Source organism: Felis catus, chromosome A2, assembly GCF_018350175.1.
Source record: "Felis catus isolate Fca126 chromosome A2, F.catus_Fca126_mat1.0, whole genome shotgun sequence".
In the NCBI taxonomy this organism is placed as follows: Eukaryota; Metazoa; Chordata; class Mammalia; order Carnivora; family Felidae; genus Felis; species Felis catus.
Genome location: NC_058369.1, coordinates 153900992 through 153922756, shown reverse-complemented (window position 1 = coordinate 153922756; position 21765 = coordinate 153900992). Strand labels below are relative to the sequence as shown.

Here is a 21765-nt window from a genome sequence, read left to right as displayed (position 1 = left end):
GAGTTATTTGGAGGAACTGTTGACTTTGGGGACCTTGGAAGTGCCCCACTCCTCCTCAGCTAGGACAGGTTAGACCAAGGCTGCCTCTCGCTGTCACGAGAGGGGCTCTGTCCTCTACCATGACCCTATTTAGCCATACAAAGGGTGACATAGTCTTGGCACGGTGTTCAGGATATCTGGGTTGGAGCTGAGAGGAAAGTGAAGATTCTAAATTCTTTTCAAGTAACAGTTGTCAGGTATCTCTGAGACAGACCAGCGGAACCTTCTAGCTGTGGGGTGTTTGTTTCAACCGAGGTCATTTTCAGCTCCCTACCACGAGGGTCGTTAATGAGAATGGCCTGTAGAATGAGAAGCCTTATACTTAATGAGTCTCACATTCATCTGGTAATGGAGGGGCTTTCTGCCTGGGCTAGAGGCTGGGCCCTCCCAGCCACAGATTCTGTTCAGATTCCCCCCCTCCCATGGGGGTGGGAGGAGTGATAAGGTGAAGTCTCAGCCCAGTTGCTGAGGGCTTAGGCTGGCCTTAGCCCAGGTGCTGAGGGCTGGGAGAAGTTATCTGAAACCATAGAGCCCCCAAACAAGCTGAGAGAGCCGACCGATGTCAGCTTTATCAAGAGGCGCCAGAGACCTAGAAGGGCCTGCCTGAGAAAATGGCTAGGATAGAGACTGTCACCAGAGCCTGACCAGCTGCGCTGGACTTCTCGAAGAAGCAAAGTGCGTGGGAGGGCTGGTTGGGTTTTAAGAGCTCAGATGGTAGCAGACACAAGTCGTTGATTCTGTGATTTCTGTGTTTTTTTTTTTTTTTTTTTTTTTTAGGAGATTCCATAGCTAGATCTGAAGGCAGCTCGAGAGAGTTTCAGAAATGCCTTACACACAGACAGCAGCATTTGAATAAGTGACTTTTTAAAGTAATCTCTACACCCAATGTGGGGCTCATTCATACTCAGAACCCTGAGATTAAGAGTCGCATGCTCTACTCACCCCGGACTTTTACTCTTTAAGATTTTTTTTTTTAAGTTTATTTATTTTTGAGAGGCAGAGAGAGCAGGGTGAGGGCAGAGAGAGAGGGAGAGAGAGAATCCCGAGCACATTCCTTGCTAAGTGAGGAGCCCAATGTGGGACTTGAACCCACAAACCATGAGCTCATGACCTGAGCTAAAATCAAGAGTCAAGTATTAAAATTGTGAAAGGCAGGTTGGAAGGGTCTGATCATAAAACAATTCAGCAACAACCACCTTAAAGTTCTTGGTAAAAAGGGAAAAAATGCAAAGCTATTTGAAATAAACAAGGCTGATAAAGATCAATTTTTAAAAATACAACGATCAATTATAAATCTGTAGGTCAGTAACCATTCTCCACTAGGTAAACAGTTAAAGGAGATGAACAAACAGGGAGGAAGGAAAGAAAGGAGTAAGTAAGGAAATATAAGCATCAAGACAACATTTGGGAATATTCAGCCTTGTTAATAAAGTGCAAATTAAAAGCCTAAGTCTATTTCATGCCTACTGAAGTAGCAAAAGTGATAAAACTCCTGGTTAATGTGCTTGCAGGGAAATAGACAAAGCCACAGATTGCTGGTAGGTTTCCGGGAGAGCAGTAGATCAAAAGGAAACACAAGCTGCCAAGAAAATTACTGTGTCTTTTGAGGCAATACTCCCAACGGAGTAAATCCCAGGAAAATACCGTAGAAGGTGGAAGGTTATTTGTACAAAGGTAATTGTAGCCAGGTAGCTGTTTTTATAGTGAAAATCTGGCCATTACCTAACCGCCTGACAATTTGATAATGGTTGTGCCAACTAGAAAATATTAACCTCCCGTCATATTAGTAACTATCAATACCATAAATCTGAGGGCTTTGGCAACGGTTACTGGTAGTGTATTTAAGTTAAAAGTGGAATGAGTTTGTTATGGGGACACTGATAACTGTCAAATTATGTTTGTCTAATGAAAACAACATTGCTGTCAGGGTTTTTCAATGCTCTAGATCAGTGCTTCTTGGGCTTTAATGTCATTAAGTCGTTTGGGGATGCTGTTGAAAGGCAGATTTTGATTCATTTTAACTGGGGCGGGGCCAGAAATTCTGAATTTCTGACAGGCTCCCAGGCGATGGTGACGCTGATTCTCCCGCTGCACTTCTTTTTTTTTTTTTTTTTTTTAATTTTTTTTTTCAACGTTTATTTATTTTTGGGACAGAGAGAGACAGAGCATGAACGGGGGAGGGGCAGAGAGAGAGGGAGACACAGAATCGGAAACAGGCTCCAGGCTCTGAGCCATCAGCCCAGAGCCCGACGCGGGGCTCGAACTCACGGACCGCGAGATCGTGACCTGGCTGAAGTCGGACGCTTAACCGACTGCGCCACCCAGGCGCCCCTCTCCCGCTGCACTTCTAAACCGGCAACCTAAGTCTCTGCCGTCCACATGGTAGGCACTAGTCACGCGTGGCTATTCAAATTTAAATTAAAATAAAGTAAAATAGAAAATTTAGTTCCTGAGTCTCACTAGCTATGTTTCAAGTTCTCAGTGGCCGTATTTGGAAAGCTCAGGTTCTAGAACAGTTCCATCATCATGAGTGTGTCCTCTTGGACGGTGTGGACGTAGATCATTAGTGCCTTAGAGTAAAGGGGATTTCTGCCTCTTCTTCTGTAGAGTTGTTTGACACCTACAGCTAAGAGCTTCTTCCATTACTTTGCAGCCACACAAATCATAAAGGTATGCATCGGTATATAAGGCATATGAGAAATAAAGCGATGAATAATTGTGTGCCATTAAAATATTTGAGAAATGGAACCTCTTTTCCCGTTGACTTTTTTTTAAAAGTTTATTTATTTTTGGGAGAGAGAGGCAGAGAGAGACGAAATCAAGAGTCTGAAGCTTAACTGATGGAGCCACCCAGGTGCCCCATCCATTTATATTTTTAAAGTGTATTCTTTAGGCAGGATTACTAACCAAGGGATGTGGACATTGATAACTGAAAGTTCCCTGGATGATCTGTTTTTCTTAACTTCTGTGAAGGGGAGACACTGACCATTATCGGTTTCTTCCAGGAATCTGTGCAAATATTCTCACGAGGTTCTCTCGGAAGAGAACTTCAAGGTCCTGAAAAATCATGAGCTCTCTGGACTGAACAAAGAGGAATTAGCAGTGCTCCTCCTCCAAAGTGACCCCTTTTTTATGCCGGAGGTGAGTTATGATTCCTTCGTTTCAGCAGCAGAGAGAATATTGGCAGTGTTGTGTCATGGATGTGTTGAAACACAATGACTCAAAGTTCCCACCAGGCTCTACAGATGGCAGTCAACAGGCGGCTATTGCTGAGTGACCCAAAGACTCCAGAAATTTCCTTTCTACGCGAAGTGATCTGAAGATGCGGTAGTAAGAATAGTTGACGCTTTACATCTAGACAGCTTCCTGGAAGGAGGTGGGCTTTGAATCGAAGTTTTGGAAGATGACAGGGTATATTATATTGGTTGAGGGTACAGGCAGCACTTTTGTACCAGAGACCTCAAAATGCACTGATCCAGATAAAATAGAATTTTTGAAACTTATTTATTTAGAGAGAGAGCAGGGGAGGGGCAGAGAGAAAAGGAGAGAGAGAATCCCAAGCAGGTTCCGAGCTGTCAGCACAGAGCCCGATGCAGGACTCGAATGCAAGAACTGTGAGATCATGACCTGAGCCAAAATCAAATGTAGGACACTCAACCGAACGAGCCACCCAGGCACCCCACAAATAAAATGTAATTTTTTTTCTCTCTCACTTGATAGTCTAGATCCAAGGTTATCAAACTATGGCCCATGGGGCAAATATGGCCTGCTACCTGGTTTTATAAATAAAGTTTTATTGGAAATAGCCACACTCATTCATTTGCATATTGTCCATTCCTGCTTTCTTAACGCAATAGTAAGCTGAGTAGTTGCAACAGAGACCAAATGGCTTGCAAAGCCTAAAACATTTACCATCTGGTCCTTTACAGAAAAAGTTTGCTGATTTTTCGTCTTGCCTAGATGTAGGTAGGCAGGTAGCCAGTGGAGGGGTCGGGCAGCTGGATTCCACGATGTCATTCAGGGACTCAGGCCAGTAGGTAAACCTCTCTTTTCTTTCAACATGTGGCTTCCATCTCCAGGTACAGTGAGGCTGTTCTTATTGTCACCATTTTCCTACCAGCAGGGATGTAAAGAGGAAATAAGTGGAAGGCAGTTTCCTTTTTAGAAGACGCGACCTGGACATTGTATACAGCACATCTGCTCCCATCTTATTGGCCAGAGCTTATCACATGGTCACACTTAGCTGAAAGGAAGGCTGGGAAATGTAGTTTCTGGATAGGTAACCATGTGTGCATCTAAAACTTGGAAGCTTCTGTTACCAGAAGAAAGAGAGGGACAATGGCAGATAGTTAATGGCAGTCTCATCCATGTAGGAATATTGACTTGAAAATCGGAGGATGGTGTTTAAAGAATGGTACATGGCCTGAGAAGAGTCCTCGAGCAGAGATGTTACCCTCACGCTGGAAGAGAAGCACAGAACAATAATGAAAGGACCCATGCAGAATGGATGGAAGGGGCGGAGATAAGATAAGCAAGATTAGAATGCAGATGTGCTTTTATATAAGACAAGATAGCTATTAGGGTCCTTTGGAAGGTTAAACTTTTTTTTTTTAATGTTCATTTATTTTTGAGAGAGAGAGAGAGAATACGAGTGCAGGGGAGGGGAAGAGAGACAGAGGGAGACAGAGAATCCGAAGCAGGCTCCAGGCTCTGAGCTGTCAGCATAGAGCCCTACACGGGGCTCGAACTCACAAACTCTGACATCATGACCTGAGTCCAAGTCAGGCACTTAACGACTGAGCCACCCAGGTGCCCCATGAAGGTTAAGCGTTTTTGGATTCTAAGTTCATGTGTTTCCCTAAGGGAAGAAAAAGCTTATGACAAGAGGGGTGATTTTGAGTTGACCACTGAGCTCAAGAAAGATAGGAATGCAAAGCACTCTATAAAAATGTTTGGGGAGCGGGATGAGGGGAGGAAAATATTCCCCATTTTCTCTCCCTGCCACATGCATTCTTTCACCTGGATACTTGGATTTGTCTCTCTCTCCGTTTCCAGGAGCCCAAGGTTTAGAGATCTTGTCTTGAGATATCTATGGTCTTTGGCCTACGTGTCAGCCCAGCCCCCCAAGACTACCAGCATGGGGAAAGTACCTTATACGCCAACCTCATTAAAGGTCCCATTGATGAACAGGGGCATCCCTCCCTTTTCCTTTCATGTGATGGAACAATGAACGAAGGCTTGTTAGGATGCTTGAGAAGAGCATTGACTCATGGTCCGCCCTTAGTCTCGTGTTAAAGTTGGGGGTTTGGGAAGGTCACTCAGTAGATCTGATCTCTGCTTCAGTTCTCCCAAAGTCACCAAGGACTTTTTATATCAAGTCCTTGGAGAATAAGGGCAGTGGCACCTCTTCCATTCTCTAGGGAGGAGGCCAACAATTAAGAACCTACTAGAAGGTGCGGTTGCTGAGAGATCCCAGAAGAGCCCATTGACAAAAGCACTATGAAAGTCCTCCTAGAAGAATGCTCTTGTCATCGTTTATCACACAGTCCAGAGAAGGAGGCACGGACACCTTTCCCTTTTAAGAATTTAGTACCCATGATTAGTGGGCTGGGAGGCTCACGGCTAACGAAGTTAATTGCCATTCGCCATTCGTCAGGGCTGAGATTGCAGACGGAGAGACTGCCCTGTTTCCTGGACTAGATGTCTGAGGGGCTGGGTCCTGTAGTGGAAAATCGATGAGAGCCTTGGTAGCATGAGTGTGTGTTCGAAAACGCCTTGGTAGCATGAGTGTGTTGCCGGTAGGGCAAGAGAGTCCCTACCGGAGTGTTCTAGTGTGGGTGAATAGGGTGGAATATTGTCATAGGGGTCCAGCAGGAAGGAATCAGCTAGAGTTCAGCTAGTGCAAGGAATAGTTGGTAACAGTGGTCCTTCCATGTCTCTCAAAGTCCTGACTCTGCCACCAACTACTTGTGTGATCTCGGACAAGGCATTTAATCCTCCTGGGTCTTGCTTCATTTGCTGTTTTGCTAACGTTTAGGCGCGCCTGCAAGTGGTAGGCACTGAGTTAAATCTTGGAGGCAGCAATGGACAAGACACACTCCTGTCCTAAAGACCTTAAAATATTCACACTTTGTCACTTTGCCTTGACCTGTGAGAACATGAAAGCATCCGGCAAACCTGACTTCCGGATATATAAGCTTGTAAAATCACAATGTACTTATGAAAGGAAGACCTGTTGTCATTTGTTCGGGCCTAATAAAGGCAGGAGCATTCTTAACTTACTCATTAGGACCGTCATAGGATTGTTAGCCAAAGTGGCATTTGTGAAGTTGCTGATTGTTTTTCTGCCCAAGCCTCAAGGACCCTGGTTCTCAAGCTTTAGTGAGCGTCGGCATTGCCTGGAGGGTTTGTTAAGCCAGAGTGCTGGCCCCACCTCCGGTGACTCTGACCGTAGATATGGGGAAGTGTCTGAGGATTTGCATGTAAGTTTCCAGGTGGAATTAATGCTGCCCATCCAGGGACCACACCTGGAGCACAGATGGTGTAGAGTCTGGACTCTGGATCATAGGCTCTATAGCAATGATACCTGTTTGAATCAGGTCTCCGAAGTTGTCTGTGTACTTAAATTGTTGGCTAGAGTCTGAATCTCATGTCTCTGTGCCCAGATAAATCAGTCAACCAATGAGGTGGTTTGCTCAGTCTCTTGGAACCATTGATAAATGTTTTCATCCTTAGGGTTCTTTATGTAATGATTCAAACATCTGTAGCCCATTTTATATTTTGCACGGCACATTTGCGTATTTGATTATTTAATCTGCTCAACATCTTGGGTTAGGTGGACAGAGCAAGTATTTTCCTCCTTCACAGCAAAGGAAACAGGATGGGGAGTAAGTAATTCAGGTGAGATCACTTAGCCAGTTGTAGGGCTGCGGACTTTTATTTTTTTGTTTTTTTATTTAAAAAAATTTTTTTTAACGTTTATTTATTTTTGAGACAGAGACAGAGCATGAACAGGTGAGGGGCAGAGAGAGGGAGACACAGAATCTGAAACAGGCTCCAGGTTCTGAGCTGTCAGCACAGAGCCCGACGCGGGGCTCCAACTCACGGACCGCGAGATCGTGACCTGAGCTGAAGTCGGACACTTAACCGACTGAGCCACCCAGGCGCCCTGGGCTGCGGACTTTTAAATCCTCGTCTTGCAGTCCTGCATCATATGGTCTGGCCCCCATGACAGTATTTCAGTAAGAAGCACTTACGCCCTCTTTTCAGTAGGAACTACATGTCTGCAGAGCTAGATGTGTAGATATTTCTACTTACATAGAAATATAGGGGCACCTGGGTGGCTCAGTCGGTTGAGCGCCCAACTTTGGCCCAGGTCGCCATCTTGCTGGTTCACAAATTCAGGCCCCATGTGGGGCTCTGTGCTGGCAGCTCAGAGCCTGGAGCCTGCTTCAGAATCTGTGTCTCCCCCCCTTTCTCTCTGTCTCTCCCCAGCTCATTTCTGTCTAACTCTCAAAGAAAAAAATATATATAAAAATTACCTTCTTTACTTGCCCTTTTGAGGAACTTTGCCACGTTCTGTCTAGTAGAGACAACAGTTGTAAGACTCACGTGTCTTTTTGATTTTTTAATTTATTTCTTTTGAGAGAGAGAGAGAGAGAGAGTGAGAGAGCGAGAGAGCGAGCGTGTACGTGAGTGGGGGAGGGGCAGAGAGAGGGAGGGAGAGAGAGAATCCCAAGCAAGCTCTGAGCTGCCAGCGCAGAGCCCGATATGGGGCTCAGAGTCATGGACAGTTGAGATCATGACCTGACCCGAAATCAAGAGTCGGACGCTTAACCAGCTGAACCCCCTAGGTGCCCCAGATCCACGTGTCTTTTTAACTGCAGAAAGACTTGATAGCCTTCTTCTTTGGGGTTCCTTTGTGACAGAGGGCTCCCTTTGGGTCCTGTTTGGTCCTACCTGTGGCCGGCCATCTTATTTTGATTCTTCGAAAAGGTTATTAAATTCATGTTTCTTTTCGTTAGTTTGCAGACCTCTTCTACCCCAAATAAATCATCAGTAGAATACAACTCATCGTAGATTGTGGAAGACGCGTGCATTTTCTCCTTTGGTGTATGCCTGCTTGCTTCCAACATTTTTGCATACTTAGGCTTTTCTTCATGAATGTGTGGCAGATGAGGCAAGGTGTTATCGTCTCAGGCTCTTGTTTCTCTCTTCTGCAGATATGCAAAAATTATAAGGGAGAGGGTCGAAAAGTTATTTGTGACCAGCATCCATCATGCGAAAGACTCCACATCTGCGAGCACTTTACTCGAGGGATTTGCGGTTATGCCAACTGCCTCAGGTCCCATAACCTGATGGATAGGAGGGTGTTGGCCATCATGAGGGAGCACGGGCTGAGCCCCAGCGTGGTTCAGAACATCCAGGATATCTGCAACAGCAAGCATGGCCGAAAGAAACACCCCAGGGGCAAAGGTAAATGCGTTTCTACTTTTCCATTTGCAGAAGAAACGGAAATAAGCAGAAATCACAAGGAAAGTGTAACTTTACCTATAATCTCCCCGTGTAAGACTGTTTTCCCTTTCAGGACTTGCCTACATGTATACATAATTTTTGCATAATGATAATCATAGCATATGTGCAATTTTGCAATTTGATTTTCATGCTAACCACTATCCACCCACCACCCCCCCCTCCTGATTTGTTAAAATGTTTATTGTTTTTCTAAAAGGTAATTGGTGGGGCGCCTGGGTGGCTTAGTTGGTGAAGTGTCTGACTCTTGGTTTCAGCTCATGATCTCATGGTACGCGAGTTTGAGCCCTGCATTGGCCTCTGAGGCTTAGGATTCTCTGTCTCTCTTTCTCTCTGCCCCTCCCCTGCTCCCACTGTCTTTCTCTCTCTCTCTCTCTCTCTCTCTCTCTCTCTCTCTCTCTCTCTCTCAGAATAAATAAACTTTAAAAAAGGAGTTTTAAAAGCTAATTGGTAAAGCTTTTTTTTAAAGGGAGGAAGACAAATTTTTTTGTTAGTTTCACCACTTGTTAACATTTTGTCCCAAAAATATTCCGTGACAATTATTCTATCCCTTTGTCTTGATATGTCAATGCCAACACACACATATAACATTTTTGTGGTTAGAGCATTTGAGGTATGCAGTCATCAGGAGCCTTCACACCTAAATATATCAGCACACACTTCCTCAAAACCGGGCCACTCTACTGTCTTCCATAACCACAATACAATTAATGCAGGAAATCTAGCCTTAATGCAAAACTATATGCAATTTAATTACAGTCCTCGGTACTATTTCTGGAAAAATGTATTTATTTTTAGTTTTTATTTTTGTTATTTTTTTTCTTCAATGTTTATTTATTTGAGAGAGACAGAGAGAGCGAGCGAGAGCGAGTGGGGGAGCAGCAGAGAGAGAGAGAGGGAGACAGAAAATCCCAAGCAGGCTCCATGATCTGTGAGCACAGAGCCTGACTTGGACTCTATCTCACGACTTCGAGACCCTGATCTGAGCCAGTATCAAGAGTCGGACGCTTAAGCAACTGAGCTACCCAGGCGCCTCCCGCCCAGACCATTTAAAAAAAATTTTTTTTTTTTAACGTTTATTTTATTTTTGAGACAGAGAGACAGAGCATGAACGGGGGAGGGTCAGAGAGAGGGAGACACAGAATCTGAAACAGGCTACTCAGAGCCTGACGCGGGGCTCGAACTCACGGACTTCGAGATCATGACATGAGCCGAAGTCGGCCGCCCAACCCGCTGAGCCACCCAGGCGCCCCCCGCCCAGACCATTTTTAAGTGTTCAGTGGCATTGAGTTCATTCGCATTGTTTTGCAGCCGATCTCTAAAACTCCCTTCATCTTGCAGAACTGAAACTCTATACCTATGAAACAAACACCTCATTCCCTCTTCCGCCCCAGCCCCTGGCAACCCCCGTTCTACTTTCTGTTTCTATGAATAGGACGACTCTGGGTACCAAATATAAGTAGAATCACACAGGAATTGTCTTTTTGTGACACTGGCTTATTTCACTTTGCATAATAGTCCACCGTACGTATGCCTCAGTTTGTGTATCCGTTCATCCATGGCTGGGTCCTTGAGTTGCTTCCACCGTTAGCTGTTGTGAATGATGCTGCTGTGAAATATGGGTGCACAGATGCCTGCTTGAGACCTGGCTTTCCATTCTTTTGGGTAGGCAGCTGGGTGTGGAGAATTACCATCACACGGTAATTCTATGTTTAATTGTGTGAGGAACTGTCATCCCATTTTCCATAGCAGCCGCACCGATTTTCTCTTGCCAGCAGCAATACACGAGGGGTCCAGTTTCCCCACCTCCTCACCAATACCTGAATACTTGTTATTCTCTGTTTTTAGGTTATTAGCCATTCCGACGGGTGGGAAGTGGTCAGTTCTATTCCTTTCTTTTTTGAGATTTTTAAAATGTTTAATCTTATTTTAAGAGAAAGAGCATGTGCGTGTGAGTGGGAGAGGGGCAGAGAGAGGGAGAGAGAGAATCCCAAGAAGGCTCTGCGCCATCAACGCAGAGCCCAACGCAGGGCTTGAACCCGCGAACCTGTGAGATCATGACCTGAGCCAAAATTAAGAGTCGGATGCTTAACCGACTGAGCAAGCCAGGTGCCCCGATCAGTTCTCTTTCTTGAGCATTTTCACATTGTCTGATGATATTAACACTTGTAATTTTTTTATGCCTTGGTGAAATGGCTGTGAAAGACATGAATTTTATAAAACAGATAGAGTACATAATTCTAAGATTCTATGATCCGTAATAAACAATAACACCTCCTTATATTCGAGAAATGCTTTATAATCAACCAGGTATTTTCACCCAAAATATCTCCTTATTGTTCCTGACAGCAAAGCTATAAAGAAAGGCAGGAATATTATTAGCCTTAATTGGTAAGGAGACCGAGGCTCAAACATTTTAGATGACTTTTATTGCAAGCAGTCTTAAATCGTTTTTACTATGAGTAAATAAAAGTGATGCGTTCAAGGCCTCACGCTGCTAGACAGGGGCGCAGAGGTTAGGTGTTCTGGCCCCACATCTGGTGTTTTTTCTCCCACATCACAGCGCTCTCTGAACAGGGGAACACTTGGAAGGATGTTTCCTGGTGTAGTTTCCCAGTATAAATTCAGCGTGTGTGAGAGAGATCTTTATTATCCGCCCTGGTTAATTTACTTAATTAACTATTTTGTTGGCAGGAGAAGGCTGTTTGCTTTTACTATTCCTGCTGCCCTCTGAAATTTGAAGAAAAGGACCTCTTCCTCCCCTTCCTCCCCCCCACAGTAGCTCATATATCACACTCATGCACACACAACACACCACGGACATACGTGCATACCACACACAAGCACACGTACGATCACATCATACACACATACTCCGTACGACACCTATCACACATGCACACCTTCCCGAGGGACACAGCTCACACACCAGTTATTTTCTTTAAATGGTTTTTTTTTTTTAAGTTTTTATTTATTTATTTTGAGAGAGAGAGGGAGAGAGAGAATCCCAAGCGGACAAAAGCTCTGGAAAATTTTGTGAATCCCTTAATTTGTTGGGGAACCTTCATCACAATATGGGCAAAATCTAAATGAGTTGAAAAATCCTCCCTGACTTGAACTAGTTGGTCTCCCCGTCTGCCATAGCGGTTGACTGTTGGCTTGAACCAGAGCACAGTGGACAGCCCCACCTATGAGTGTGGGGGTTTAGGGCTCATATCTGAGTCTCAAGAGAGAAGTCGAGAAGAGCCAGGTTCACTCCGACTCTTATCTGAGACCATGGGGTGGTATTTCTTACTAGCACAAGAGCAGATTCCTTCGTCCTCTTGACAAGCTGCTCCAGATTTTTACACACCAGATTGGGACAAGTAATTTAATAGAGCTTGGGTAGCAAACTCGGAAAAGCTGAGGAAGAACCGTAGCGAGAGCCTAATCCTGTTAACGCTAATTTTCCTTGTGTTTTTCTTTTCCTAGCTCCTTGCTCCCATCGTAGAGATGTGGCGTACAGAGGGAGAAGCAAGAGCAGAGAACGATCGTTTCAGGGCGGTCCAGAATTTCTCCCACCTGCTTCCGCTTCTACTCAGAAGTCCAGCACCCCCAGTTCAGATCAAATCGGCCACAGGCCTCCCCTGGATGACATGCCCGTAGGGGAGCTGGCCCACAAGTTCATGCATTTGGGAAGTCAAGATTGCCCTCAGCCTTCCCCGGTCTCGCCTAAGGTTGATAATCTTGGAGGAACAGGTCACATGGAAAGAAGCCAGCGGTTTTCAGAGAATGGCGGTCCAGAGGATCTCTTTTTCGGGAATCAAGGCAGCACTTCCCTCCCTTCTGACCCAATGCCAGCTTCCAACCGGAGGGGCCCTGCGTCCTGGCTGAATGACAAAGGCACCGGGAGAGGGAGTTTGTTTGCCCAGAGTCAGGCTGCCTCTGGCTCCCCTCTGGGTTCTCCACAGACACCTGAAACCACAACCACCAGAAAGAGCGCGGGGATGCTTTCCACAGATGGCACGAATGCCGAGGGCAGAAGCGGGAATCAAAATGTCCAGTATTTCTCGCTTTTCGATAATAATGTGGATGGAGCGGCCACAGATGGAGCTTCCACAAGTTGTCTAAATTACAAAACCACAACCAGCGGACAGAGAGAAAAATCGTTACCTAGGAATCAGGACACCGGAACTACTCACGGTGGTCTCCAGACCACTGGCAAGATTACAGATGGCGCTGATCCAGCAGCGGCCTCTGTGAACAGTAACCACAGTGAGAAGACAGTTTGGCCTGGTAAATCCATCCACAGCACACCAAATGGCTCTAGTCAAGTGGCGGACGAAACCACTGATGTAAATAAAACCGGTGCCGCTGGTTTTGGCTTCACATTGACCTGCAGAGGGGATAAAAACGTGTTGTACTTTGGAAGTCCGGGTCTGGGAGCCCAAGTCCTGCCAACTCCTCAGGAGACCCCTGCCCCCACACAAGTCAGCACTCTGCCCAAGGTGCCACCTTCTACGTCCTTCTCAAGCAACAGAGCTACAGCCTATGCAACCCATGGTCCGAACTCTGCCCAGATCTCTGCTGGCCCTGCCGGTGACCTTGTAGGTCCAAGCTGTGATCTGTGTAAGTCACCGAAGGACAAAGGGGGCCCCGTGACTTGTGTCTGCAGCAGGCCGGTGGCTTCTCTTTGGATGTTCCCCAGTAGATACTAAAGGACGTAAAGTCGGAGGGTTAGGTGAAGGGGTGTTACTGCTGAGGAGACTGACATGAAGGTTGAAGGACCTACCAGTTGTATCGTGTGGAATAAGCCGCCTCATTTACTGAGAACAGGACTAGTTTGACCCTGGTTTATTTTTGGTTATTTTTAAGCATCACTCTCACGTGACCCAAATGTTCATGTTGGCTTTTACAGAGGGGCTGTCTAGGCTCTCATGAGCAACACGTGAATCTGGAATTTTCTTGAACGTGGTCCCAGTTACAGATACTCTTTCCCATTGTGAGGTCAGGTGTCTTGATTTTTGGTTTAAACACTGAGATCAGCATACATGCATTCTCTTGTTTTATAGATTCTGCATCTGACGTTGAGAATACCAGCTCTTCCAGGATGGATGACTGTGGCCCACAGGAAATTTGTCTTGACCATCTGTGTAAAGGTTGTCACCTTGGTGAGTTACTTAAAGGCTTTCTAGAAGCAGAAGCTTTATTAGTAGTAACACGGCCAACATTTACTGAGCTTTTAGTGTATGTTAGGTGCGTGGTCAACATATACCTGATGATGGTCCATCATCTTTGAACTTCACGTCAGCCCTAATAGTAGGTTGTGTTGTTAACCCATTTTACAGATGTGGCAACTAGAGGCACAGAGAGGTTAAGACCTCACAAATGTAACTAGCCAAGTTGGGTTTTGACCCTAAACTGCCCAGCCAGCCTGGGTTCTCCACCCCTGCGTGATAGACTTTTTCCTTTTGTAATTCGGCTTTAGGTAAAATATTCTAGTTAGTCAGAGACCCATCTTGTCATCTACTAAAAAGCAAACAAACAAAAAACAAATCCCCAGAAATAAAGGTCTCCCGGCCGACGCATTTTCACAGCTCATGTCCTGCCATTGAGGCGTTGTCTCTCTTCTGGGCCGTGGGCTTGTCCCAGTTGATCCTCACACATGGCCTGAGTCTGCATGCCACACACTGTGTGCCCTCCAGCCAAGGAGCCACACCTGGTCACTGTAAGGCTTCCCATGGAACAGTGCCTGGGACAATTGGCTGTCCCCTCAGCGTCCTACCACTTTCTCCCTTTCATGGCTCAGCCCCAGATGTGTGCATCACACTGGATCTCCTCTGCTTGACCCCTGAGTGGTCTTAGACTCGCTGACCTGTGTCGGAAAAGGAAGATGCTGCCCTGTGTTCTCAAAATCAAGTTTTTAATTTTTTTCTTCATTTTTAATTGTGGTAAAATACACGTAACACAGATTTTGCTATCCTAATCATTTTTTTTTTAAGTTTATTTATTTATCTTGAGAGAGAGAGACAGAGAGAGAGAGAGAGAGGGAATCCCAAGCACGTTCCTAGCTGTCATCGCAGAGCCCAATGTGGGGCTCGATCTCGCGAACCTTGAAATCATGACCTGAGCCGAGATCAAGAGTCACGTTTAACTCACTGAACCTCCCAGGCGCCCCATCCTAATCACGTTTAAGTGTGCAGTTCAGGAGTGTTAGAGTCACACTGTTATGCCACCAAAATCCAGGACTCTTGTTCCTCTTGCAAAAGTAAACCGTTAATACCCTCTGAACAGCAACGCTTCATCCCCCTGCTGCCTCCAGTCCCTCCAGTCCCTGGCACCCACCATTCTCATTTTTGTTCATTGGAGTAGGACGATGCTAGGTCCCTCGTGAGTGGAGTCACACAGTATTTGTCTTTTTGTGATACTGGCTTATTTCACTTTGTATGATGTCCTCGTGTTTCATCCACGATGTAGCCTGGGTGAGAATGTCCTTCCTTTTGAAGGCTGAATAATGTTTTATTGTGTGTATATACCACATTTTGTTTATCTGGTCATCTGTGAATGTGTACTTGAGTCGCTTCTACCTTTTGGCTATTGTCAGTAATGCTGTTGTGACCTTGGGTGTGCAAGTGTCTGCTCGGGACCTTGCTTTCGCTTTTTGGGGGGGGTATACACCCAGGAGTGGAACCACTGGATATTATGGTAATTCTGTGTTTCTTTAAAAACTTGTTTTGGCAGGGCACCCGGGTGACTAAGTCGGTTGAGCATCTGACTCCAGCTCAGGTCATGATCTCATGGTCCATGAGTCTGAGCCCCGCGTCGGGCTCCGTGCTTATAGCTCAGAGCCTGGAGCCTGCTTCAGATTCTGTGTGTCCCTCTCTCTCTGCCCCTCCCCTGCTCATACTCCGTCTTTTTCTCTCTCTCTCAAAAATAAATAGACATTATGGGGCGCCTGGGTGGCGCAGTCGGTTAAGTGTCCGACTTCAGCCAGGTCACGATCTCACGGTCTGTGAGTTCGAGCCCCGCGTCAGGCTCTGGGCTGATGGCTCAGAGCCTGGAGCCTGCTTCGGATTCTGTGTCTCCCTCTATCTCTGCCCCTCCCCCGTTCATGCTCTGTCTCTCTCTGTCCCAAAAATAAATAAACGTTGAAAAAAAATTAAAAAAAAAATAGACATTAAAAAAATTGTTTTGGCAATTCTGTGTTTGATGTTTAGAGAAACTGCCACACCATTTTCCACAGCAGCTGCACGATTTTACATTTTTACTAGCAGTGCGCGAGGGTTTGAGTTCCTGCGTGTCCTCGCCAACACTGGCTTTTTGTTTTGAGTTGGTTTGATTTTAGAGCAGCCATTCTAACGAGTGTGAGATTCGGACTTGATGAATGGTTATGTACTTTTCAATCAGCCAGACCATAGTCATTGCCACTCTGGGTTTTCCTGGGCTGTCGAAACCTGCCTCTTTTGGTTTCAAAGTAATCACACATCTTTTGAGCCTTTCAAAATGTTGTAAACATGACATACTGAAAACTGAAGGACAGAACTATTTTTTGTATTCTTGTATTAATGGGCTTATGACGTTAATTAAAAAAAATTTTTTTTTAATGTTTTTATTTATTTTTGAGACAGAGAGAGACAGAGCATGAACAGGGGAGGGGCAGAGAGAAAGGGAAACACAGAATCTGAAGCAGGCTCCAGGCTCTGAGCTGTCGGCACAGAGCCTGACGGGGGGTTCAAATCCATGAACCATGAGATCATGATCTGAGTTGAAGACGGACACTTAACCAACTGAGTCACCCAGGCGCCCCGAAGTTTTGTTTTTCTGATGAGTCTCTATTGGTAATAAGGGAACTTGAACATATGGATATGGGGCAGTGTGGGCCGGAACCAGAATGGGTAAAGGCGTAGCCTGGAAATGGGTTAGCATGCAAGCCTGGCAGGGTGGGAAAGGCAGCCCTCAATGGGGAACGTCAGCAGTGAACTTGGTTGAATTGTTAGAACTGCCACTCACCAGATCCTCAGACCCCCTCTCTCTGTCTTTGTAGCAAGCTGCAACAAAGTTCACTTCCACCTGCCTTACCGGTGGCAGATATTACTTGCAAATACCTGGATGGACCTCCAGCCCATGGAGAACATTGAGAAGGCCTATTGTGACCCCCAGATCCACAGGTAAGTTGGTGGCCAGACTCTGGCCTCTGAGGTCCACAGCGCCATCAAAGGAAAGCATAGTGCTAGGCTTACGGTGAGAAGGAAAAAACCATTTTCCTTCAGAATCCCCTTCAAGTTTGAGATAACTCTTGAAATAAAAATGGCAAATGCCTGCTGAGTTCATGAAGAAAAACACGAGCTGGGTAGGTTTAAGGTCACGAAGAGCCTGGCTAATTAATACTAGGGATTCTGGGACTATTTGCAAACTCATGTGATTTAATTTTTTTTTAATGTTTTTATTTATTTTTGAGAGAGTGAGAGAGACAGAGTGAAAGCCGGGGGGGGGGGGGGACGGACAGAGAGAGAGGGAGACCCAGAATTTGAAGGAGACTCCAGGCTCCGAGCTGTCCGCACAGAGCCTGCTGACACGGGGCTCTAACTCACAAACTAGGAGATCATGACCTGAGCCAAAGTCAGATGCTTAACTGACCGAACCACCCAGGTGTCCCAACAAATTTATAGGATTTAAACAGTGACACAGTTATTATCAGTATGTCCTGCAGAAAAACACAACACAGAGGTCAGCTTGTATTACTGTAAGCTCATGATAGGACTATGGGAAGTACAGTGATTGTAGCTCAAAATTAGCCTTTGGCTCAATGTCATAGTTGTAGAACGCAATTTGAATAATTTCATACAGTTCTAGGGCACATTTTGTTGTCTGCTTTAGCATTTTATACCTTCCTTTGTGTTTGCTAGTTTCTCAATCCTGGAGGTATCTAAGAGGATAACTTACCTGTTTTTGCCAGGGGTGAATTGGGTGATACCATACATGACCGTATTTATAAAGTGCCTCCTAGCTTTCTAAAGGAAATTCTTTTTTTTTTCCCTACTCCCTATGCTGTATTTTTCATCCCTGTGATTTACTTTATAACTGAAAGTTTGTATCCCTTACTTCCCTTTATCCCCCCACTCCCTCCCCTCTGCAACCACCAATTTGTTTTCTGTGTTTATGATTCTGTTAACAACAACTCCTCCTTCTCCTCTTTGTCCTTCCTGTTATAAGGGAATTCTTTTTTTTTTTTTTTAATGTTTATTTATTTTTGACACAGAGAGAGAGAGAGAGAGAGAGAGAGAGACAGAGCATGAGCAGGGGAGGGGCAGAGACAGAGAAGGAGACACAGAAGCTGAAACAGGCTCTAGGCTTTGAGCTGTCAGCACAGAGCCCGACGTGGGGCTCGAACTCACAGACCACGAGATCATGACCTGAGCTGAAGTCGGATGCTCAACCGACTGAGCCACCCAGGCGCCCCTATAAGGGAATTCTTTTGGGGGAAATTTCAAACATGTCATCTGTATAGTGAATTTTTGGTGGAGATTCTGTGTTGCTGCATTTTGCCACTAGAGGGTAGCATCAGCTACTTACTTGCTTCTAGGTGTGTTTTTCCCCCCTAGGAAAATCTGCCTCTGGCTTTCTCAACCTTAGCACTATTGACTTTTGGGGCTAGATAATTATTTACTTTTGGGGGGCTGTTTAGCAGCATTCCTGGCCTTTATCCACTAGATTTTTATTGTTATAACCAAAAAAGTCTTTCAATATTGCTAAATGTCTCTATTCCTCATTGGGAACCACTGATGTAGGAGGTGTTTCTTAGAGCAGTAATTTTCACACTTGTTGGTTTTGGGTCCCCTCTACAGTCTTAAACTATATTGAGAATCCCACAGAACCTCTCTTTATGTGAATTGTACCTGTCGGTATTTACCATATTAAAAATCAAAACGGAGAAAAATTCAATTTTTATGGATTCATTGAAAAATAATACAAACTCATTACATGGTAACATAAATACCATATTTTTATATAACTATGTTTATATAAATATATATTATCATATATAGTAACTATTTATGTATAACTAAATAATAAGTGTTTTCCAAAACAAAGCAAAAAAATTCATCTAGAAAATGCCATTGTTTTATATTTTTGCAAATCTCTTTAATTTGCTGTAGAATCACACATCGTGTAGCCTCTGGGAAAACTCCACTGTGCACCTGTGAGAGTATGAAAGTAAAAAAGGCAAATAATGTCTTAGTATTATTATGAAAATAACTTTGACTTTCCTGGCTTCCTGAAAAGGTCTTGGACCACATTATGTAACTATTTAAATAGTATTACTTGAAAAAACTGACCTACCATGAGTTGCTAACATTAAGCCAATCAGTAGTTTTGTGGGCACAATTTTATATTTATTTTTAATTTTCTTCCTTTCAAATTTGTGTTTAAATTCTAGTTAGTTAACATACAGTGCAATATTGGTTTCAGGAGTAGAATTGAGTGATTCGTCACTTACATACAACACCCCGTGCTGATCATAACAAGTGCCCTCCTTCGTTCCCATTCCCCATCTAGCCCATCCCCCACCCACCTTCCTCCATCAACCTTCAGTTTGTTCTCTGTCATTAGGAGTCCCTGATGGTTTGTTTCCCCTCTCTTTTTTACCCCCTGCCCCTGTGGTCATCTGTTTTGTTTCTTAAATTTCACATATAAGTAAAATCATATAGTGTTTGTCTTTCTCTGATTGGCTTATTTTGCTTAGCCTAATACACTCTGGCACTATCCATGTTGTTGCAAATGGTGAGATTTCATTCTTCTTGATGGCTGAGTAATATTCCATTTTGTGTATATATATATATATATATATATGTATATATATATGTATAGATATACTATATCTGTATCCACTCATCAGTTGATGGACACCCGGGCTCTTTCCGTAGTTTGGCTGTTGTTGGTAATGCTGCTATAAACATCGGGGTGGTATTTTGTTAACTTTAAACTCTTCCCCTTCAGCTTTTCTATCGGAAATAAAAACATCAACTTCCAGATGATGGTTTGTAATTGTAATCCTATCCGGCGTATCTCCACACCTTCATCTGTCACAGTGCTGACCAATTTTGTCTTTGCCACAAAATGGATTTGGTACTGGAGGAACAAATCCGACAGATGGGTTCAATATGGGGAGAAGGTGAGTACCGTTCCTCCTTGTGGAGGCTCTTGTTTAAACTTGACCACTTCAGGAAAAAATATTAATAAAATGTCTGACACCTACATGGTTATCCATGGCACATGGGTGTAGTTGAACGAGTACTTTTTCACATTATACACAACTGTATTGGTATATTTTGTAGCAAACATATACTCTGGGATTACGTTCATCAACAGCAACAGCTATTAATTATTTTCTTTTTTTAAAGCTTATTTATTTGGGGGGGGGGGAGGGGTAGAGAGAGAGGGAGAGAGAGAGGATCCCAAGCAGGCTCCATGCTGTCAACACAGAGCCCGACGGGGAACTGGAATCCACCAACCGTGAGATCACCACCTTGTCCAAAATCAGGAGTCAGACACTTAACAGACGGAGCCACCCAGATGCCCCTCCTGCAATTGAATTTTTAATATGAGTTGGGCAACAGCGATTTCTGGGTTAGGAGCCTCCCTAGGAGAAAGGGAGACAACAGCAGCTTTTGTCAACCCAGGGCAGGTGCATATGCTTTGACTGTGAACTCTCCGGAATGTAGACTTGATATCCTTTTAAGGAAGTTCAAGTGCTTAACCAAGACTTGGCCCTACATAGATGGTAGACAGGGAGAGGAAGTGATGTTGGGCAGGGTGATGATTGAATGGACGGGCAGCTGGGCAGCAATGGTGCAGGCGAGAGTGACAGCTGGAGGGCAGGGCCTGGTTGTCACGGGGTTTGCATCAGGCGGATCCGGACCCAAGGAGATGTTTACCAGCTGGTGTACCTGTGACAGCTGGTGTAGAGGGGCAGGGAGCCTATGGCCCGAGAGAACCACCCGAGGCAAAGGCATACCTTAGCTCTAGATCAAGGCAGTAATGTAGGCACAGGACAAAAGCCAAGACCTGGCTACTGAACATGAGATACACATTCAAGTCTTTCGGGAGAAAAAGAAGTAATTGAAGACCTTACCATGCATTCATTCATTCATTCATTCATTCACTTAATCAGAACTGGAGTACAGTGTGAGGGAAGGGCCCAAAGGAGAACCAAGTGTGAAGCTTGAGAGGCTGTCCAAATGCTCAGACACTGAAATTGACTTGGTGTGTCCAGTAGGACAGCCACTAGCCCCTTGTGGCTGTTTAATTTTAAACTTCAGTTAATTGAATTTGAACAAAACGAACAATTCAATTCCATGGTAACAATAATCACATTTAAGTGCTCTACGACCACTTGTAACTAGCAGCTATCACACGGGAAAACACAGAGAACATGTACAGTGAAACGTTCCAGAAGGTTCCAGTGGACAATGCTGATCTAGACGTGAGGGTCTTGCTGGTTAAAATCAGGTCCACAGACCAACAACATTGGCACCGTGGGAGCTCTTTGAAATGCAGAATTAAAACCCAGTTCCCAGAATTCTATTCTGCATTTTAAAACAATTCCTGGGTGATTCACATACAAATTAGAGTTTGAAAGGCCCTGGCCTAGAGTAAATTCCTTCCAGCCTAGAATAGGGTCCTGCAGAGATACAGGACTTCAGCTGTCAGAATGGGAGATGAGGACAGAGATTCGCACTGGCAAACCAGTGTCCCCAGAGGTGACAGACCTACCTTGCTGCTCCCTGTGTTCACAGTCGTTTGCCCAAGTCACTGCTCTTTGGGGTCGTAGGAAGGCATGTGATTTACCTGCGCCATCATCTATCTAATCTTGGATACCTCATTTCCTACTGCCCGCCAAGGATGGCAGTCTCGTTTACAATGATCCTGATAGATCATGTCCCAGCAGCTGTTGCAACAAACATCTTCACGGGGTGGCTTAATTGTTGGATGCTGTGGGGCGCCTGGGTGGCTCAGTCGGTTGAGCGTCTGACTTTGGCTCAGGTCATGATCTCACGGCTTATGAGTTCGAGCCCTGCATCGGGCTCTATGTTGACAAGTCGGAACCTGCTTCGGATTCTGTGTCCCTCTCTCTCTCTCTGCCCCTCCCTTGCTTATGCTCTGTCTCTCTCTCTCAAGAATAAATAAAAAACATTTAAAAAAAATTTAAAAAGA

At 44.8% G+C, this 21765-nt stretch overlaps 1 protein-coding gene across 3 annotated transcripts in view; it reads left to right on the top strand.

Moving 5' to 3' along the window:
* Positions 1-21765, top strand: part of ZC3HAV1 (zinc finger CCCH-type containing, antiviral 1) — a 63231-nt gene that overhangs the window by 15293 nt on the left and 26173 nt on the right. For 2 of the 3 annotated variants that reach the window (XM_006929411.5, XM_045052820.1), the window contains exons 2-7: positions 3045-3180; positions 8262-8514; positions 12043-13179; positions 13623-13721; positions 16595-16718; positions 19549-19723. In XM_006929411.5, the coding sequence (XP_006929473.2) occupies positions 3045-3180; positions 8262-8514; positions 12043-13179; positions 13623-13721; positions 16595-16718; positions 19549-19723 (1924 nt within the window). Of the gene's footprint in view, positions 1-2283; positions 2422-3044; positions 3181-8261; positions 8515-12042; positions 13180-13622; positions 13722-16594; positions 16719-19548; positions 19724-21765 lie in introns of those variants that run through there. The other variant, XM_045052821.1, reaches the window with a different exon arrangement.